The 5,473-nt window shown below is 47.1% G+C and overlaps 1 protein-coding gene across 7 annotated transcripts in view; it reads right to left on the bottom strand.

The window, feature by feature from the left end:
* The window catches only part of ATXN2 (ataxin 2), a 127,808-nt gene continuing 122,335 nt past the window's right edge, over positions 1-5,473 (bottom strand). For 4 of the 7 annotated variants that reach the window (XM_021714661.1, XM_021714662.1, XM_021714665.1 and 1 more), the window contains 4 exons: positions 4,656-4,801; positions 3,808-4,035; positions 1,450-1,618; positions 216-621 (listed from right to left, as the gene is read on the bottom strand). In XM_021714661.1, coding sequence (XP_021570336.1) covers positions 593-621; positions 1,450-1,618; positions 3,808-4,035; positions 4,656-4,801 — 572 coding nt within the window. In that variant the 3' untranslated portion in view covers positions 216-592. Of the gene's footprint in view, positions 1,619-3,807; positions 4,036-4,655; positions 4,802-5,473 lie in introns of all 7 variants that reach the window. The other 3 variants (XM_021714664.1, XM_021714660.1, XM_021714663.1) reach the window with 3 other exon arrangements.

Raw genomic sequence — 5,473 nt, 5'->3', positions numbered from 1 at the left:
TCAGTTTTTAAAACTTTTTTTATTTTTTAATTTTTTTTAAGTTTTTATTTTATATTATCTACAAAGTAAAAGTTTTTCCCTTAACTTAAAAGTTGAACCACTGTAGACAGTGATCACTTCATCAAACTTGATTTATAAATAATAACCCGTCAGTTTGACGGTAAGAATTCACTGAACCTCTGTCAAGTTTAGTAAAAGGGCGTTCCAAGTCTTGATTTTTTTTTTTTAGCAGTAATAGCAGCAAGAATCACTCTTGTTACTTCTGTTGCTAGCTGATGTGTTCATGACTTTCAAGGGTCATTAAAAAATAAATAACTTCCAGTTTCAGCAAGCAGAGCTGGGGTACTTGCGGGACTTTGAAACAGCGTATGGAATCATGGAATAGCCCACAAGTTCCTAATTTTTTGCCTCTACTCGGTCCAAATATCTTCCACTGCAAGTGAACTGTTAGCATTCCTATTGGATGTTACAAGAAATCAACATATATTTTTAAAAAACAAAATAAATGAAATCCTAGTTTTCTGTGCTTCCAGTTGGTAGAAGCAGTAGAAGGGAGGAGGGAATTTGGCCTTTCGGGTCCTCCAGCGCAGCCTTACAACTGCTGTTGGTGGTGGGCTTGTACTGCAAGAAAGAAAAGTGAATATTTAAACAGAAAACTGGCAACACATTAGCCTAGTGTCTCTGCGGCACACGACTTGTAAACTATACTCGTGCTAGCTGAACAAGACTCAAAATGGAATTTGCCTTCCCCCTCCCATCTGCACCAAGGGGGTGAGGGGTGGGTGGCAGGTAGAAACAAACCGGTCAGACGTAAAACCATTTCAGATAAAACTCCCAGAAGACTCGTTTGTGGGGTAGAAAAAAGAGGCCTTAACGCACCCCCTCCCCAAATGTTAGCCAAGCACCAGTACTGCTTTCAGAGTAACAGGTCAGACTGTGAAATGTTGCCATGGCAGCCTCGAGTGAGCACAACCGCAGGGCGCTCTCCCTGTCAGGGCATAGGCTGGAGCTAACGCTGCACTCAAAGCCAGTCCATACACAGCACTTGCTCATCAGTAGTCTTCTCCAGAGCTACAATCAAACTCTGCCATGGTAGTAACCCCCCACGTGTCCGACTGGTGGGACTCAGGAAGGAAGACACTGCCCTGTCCAGCCTATCATAACAAGGAAGGCCAACTGAGTCCTAGGCATGCATCAGCTACACAGAATGCTGCTGCTGCTTCTCCTCAAGCCAAATCCTGTATACCATCAGAACACACACAGATCGTCTCCCAGAAGCCTCAGGCCCTGACGCTGAGCTGATCGTCACAGTTCCTCCTGTGCACACTCTTGGACGGGTCTCGCTAGTTCTCAAATGCGGGCTTGAAGCACTGGCCCTGCCTGCCATTCAACCTGTGCGAGCGGAATGCTTTGAGGTGCCCCGGCGGCCCCTGCACACACACGCCTCACCTGAAGGGTGCGTCATATAGGGGAAATGCGCTGTAGTCGAGACTGGAATGGGTTGTAGTGCACTTTGAGCGAGGGCGGCCTGGGGACCGCCGGGTGGCTGTGTCGTCATTAGCATCATTGGCGCATGGGCAGTTGGATGAGAAGGAACCATTCCTGACTGTACATGAGCCTGAAACAGAGAGCTCTTTTACGCATACAGGCAACATCTTTGGCTTAAACAACATGTCAACTGTGTTCCTTTCACCGGACTGGGATTCTCAGCAAAGGGCAATGGTGGGCCTCAGGGCCTGGTTCTTTTCTCTGGGGATACACCCTCGTGGATTATCAACTGACCTAAAGACATGCTTCACCTTTTGGCAGATCCTGCAAGGCTGGGGAGCAGGCACCAAATGAGCCTGGGTAAAAGTCAGGGCTGCACTGTCCTAGTCATCATTTCTGGTCACTGTATTCTATGTATGGGTAAGGTCTTCACAAAGATCAGACCCCTGATCCAAGGGCAACTTTCTCAACTTAATATGACACAAGATACAATGATGCTTCAGAATCTTGCTTCCATGTGGGGCCTGAGATTTTACAGACAACATCCCTTTCAAATAGGAAAGCAGATTACTACATTATAAGCAGGGACTGTCAAATTCCATTATATGGATGACTTAGACCTCTCCTCTTCTGCTCCCTCCCTCTCCTCCTGGCCTGCTCACTAAACAGTAAGAAGAAACTCTCAGGCCTCCTTGACTCTCAAAGATATGCTGGATGGGAGGAGGAAGAGGAGGAGAAGGTTACACTTAATGACTCCAGTGAAATGGGAAGGAGTAATCTGAAGTCATCTGGGCCAGCCCAGTGTCTTATACCAAGTGATAGTAAGTACAACCTGGTGTCCCTCCATTGTTGAGTTGGAAAAGTGATTATAGTCAGCACTAACAGCTGGATCCCAGCTCTCCAGGTGAGGCAAGGTCAGAAAGAGCCCTTGTTTCCTGCCTCCCATACTGTGCACTGAATGAGACTGATAAGCCTTGAATGAAATGCTGTGTTTACTCTCACATATTCACATGGACCCATGGCATATTTGAGCTTCCCTGTGTTAATCTTTTTGCTCTTTCAGCACAAAAACTGAGGTTTTAGGGACCCCAACTTACATTTAAGTTCACACACCTACTTAGCCACCAGCCTCTGCTAGACACCTACTGGACCCCAGCTCTTATGAAGCTGATTCCACCAAACCACGCTGGCCCACACTGACCAAGCCGGCTTCCCTCCCCACCGTCAGAAACAAATCAACTGCAGTGCACTACACCACAGAACCTCAACTTTGTAGGGCGAGGACACTCAGACTTCCCAGAGCTGTGGCAGTCTAGTTACGAGGGAGCCTTCTAGACAGAGATCCAACGGAGTCACATCTCTAGCCCACACCTTTGCCAGAGCCTCACTGGCACACTATTTGACAGGAATGGAATTCATTGTGATAGGTCTCACCTAGACCCGCCTGAGAGTTCTGTTGACAAAAGTAGCAGAAAGAGACATCTCATACAGCCGCTCCACCCTAACACCCAGGGAGGGACTCGAGGACAGCGTTAGAGCCCACCTTCAGTGCAACTCCCTCTCCTCATTAAGACAATCCACCTTGGCCCTGGATTGCATCGGACCTTTGTCAGCAGCTGATGCAGATGGCAACCACTGAGATGGCAACCACACCTTCCCACCTTTAGAAGCTTACACTGGAGGTGAGCTCCAAAGTGCTTCCAGGGCTGCTTTTAAAGAAAAATGGGAACACTTGGGCGCTTCCAGCTTCTAGTTACACTGCACCAATGTACAAGACCAACCCCTCTCAAGAAGTACAACATATGGTCCACGCGGACATAGGGACAACCAGGTACAACAACTGCAGAGATTTCTCTGGAATTCGTGATGAACATTCAAGTTGACAGGCCTAGGCTCACCTCAGAGAGCTGAGAATCTGTGAAGGCCCGTCATCCCTGCCAAGCTTCTGTGTGTTATGTGTGTGGAGAGGTGCATATATATGGACACACACATACACACACACAAAATGAAGCTGTATACACATAGCAAAGCAGACACAGGAAGGAAAGGAGGACTGGGTTGCATTCCACAATCAAAGATATTCTCAAAGTCTCAGTTGGGAAAATACTGACCAATCAGCAGCTTCACTGATCCCATTATAAAACCACACAAACATTCACTTAGGGCCAAGTCACGTGTATTGGAGCAGGGAAAGGGAGACAGGCAAATGGTACTACACACAGGTTTCCTGGTTGAGAGAGCGTCTAGCTCTTTGCTGCTTATCTGATAACCTTCATGTTCTACTTGGTCTTTACAGAAAGTTGGCTAAAGCTGGTTTACCTGAGGTACGTGGGCCATGTGGGGTGGATTGGTATATGCTGGTTGAACATGAGAAGGATGGATCGTGAAGACGGTCTGTTGTGCTGTTGGGAAACTATTCTGTGGCGACTGCGTATTGGAGGCAGGTGTCATGGAAGGTGGGGTTGGAGCGAGCCCCGCGTGGTAAATGGCTGACTGCTGCTGTGGACTGGCCAGATGGAGAGCCTGGGCGGCCTGGTGCTGATGGTGCTGCAAAGCAATGAAAAAGAATTGAGAGAAAAACTTCTTTAATGAAAAGCAACTAAGGGTCACATGCAAAGCTGAGCTTTGCACATGTGGGTCTGAGATGAGGGGCGCTGGAAAGTAAGGAAGGTCAGAGTAGGGATGGGTGTACCTCCTGTCCAGAGACGTTGCTTTATGGGATACAGAAGCCTGAATCTCAGCCTGTTAGAAGCCCTGACCAAACAGCTGAAATAAAACAGCTGCCCCAGAGTACTGACAGATGTCAAAGAGATCCTTAATGGCCTCCATTAGCAAATATGACTAAAGCAGTGAATAGGAAAAACAACCTTCTCACATAAACTTTACGAGTAGGAATTGTAAAGTCCCAAGCAAAGAGGAATCTGCTTTATGCTAAATTATGAACTTGATGTTAAATTAGCTTTTTCATTTACGTAAGCTTCCACAATTTATCCAATAGCCTTATTATCAATATGTACTTAATGTGATTTGAAAACAAGCAGCAACCCCAGCCACATGAGGATAGACATGCTATATGTTCTGATCCCATGGCATCAGGCACCCGAAGAAAGCATTCAAGTCACTAGAACGAGGAAGCAATTCTATGCAGACCTCTGAGTTCCCCTTACCTGAACAGGACTGGGAGCAGGATGACTTCCACCATGCTGGCTTTGCTGCTGTCCGGTGGGGGTAGCTGAAGGCTGAGGATGTGGAGTATGTGGGTGCAGGGTGGCATTGGGGTGTGCATACTGCTGAGCAAGGGAGCCTGTGGAAACTGAAGTGAAAGAAAAAGGAACATGCACACAACCGACATGTGTGATGACCACCAGTGCTCCTCTCTGCATATCAACTGAGCTTTTCTGACGATTACAATGACTGATTAATGCCACTGCCAGCCTCTATAGTGGACTCCATCCAAACTAACCATCGTCTTGGAAAAGTAAGTGTAAAGTTGTTGCTTAACCATCACACTAGCATTTGGTTCACATGATAATATACTTGTATTCATTGTATTAAAATACAGTTAGAATTTGCTCTTAAAAGAGCCACTGGGTTTTCTCCAAAAGTGTGACTTAAAAGCATAGACAGCAACTCAGGCACATGCACACACTCTCTCTCGCCGAAGGCCCTCATCTGGCTAACCTCACCATGCTACTGCCCTGGAGCGATGTCCTGTGGGCACACACTGTGCGAGGGCCGGGGGAGGGGTTCTGCGAGGTCGGGGCTCTGTCAGCGGGTCAGTGACCACAGCCTCCCTTAGCCAACCACAGGCACCACTCCATCGCTCAGCATGCTCCCCAGGCTCTAATCAAGGATCTCCTACCTTTGCTTAGTAAAACCTACAAGAGAAAATTCCCTCAAATGTGTAGAAAAACAAACTCCCTTCAAAGTGCCCCAGCCCTTTAGGAAGAGTTTTACTAGCTAGAGTGGTTTTTTTTTTTTTTTT

The sequence above is a fragment of the Carlito syrichta genome, unplaced genomic scaffold (genome assembly GCF_000164805.1).
Source record: "Carlito syrichta isolate Samal-C Ts95f unplaced genomic scaffold, Tarsius_syrichta-2.0.1 Scaffold305691, whole genome shotgun sequence".
Taxonomy (NCBI): Eukaryota; Metazoa; Chordata; class Mammalia; order Primates; family Tarsiidae; genus Carlito; species Carlito syrichta.
The sequence above is the reverse complement of the archived record's forward strand: the minus strand, read 5'-3'. Positions and strand labels throughout refer to the sequence as shown.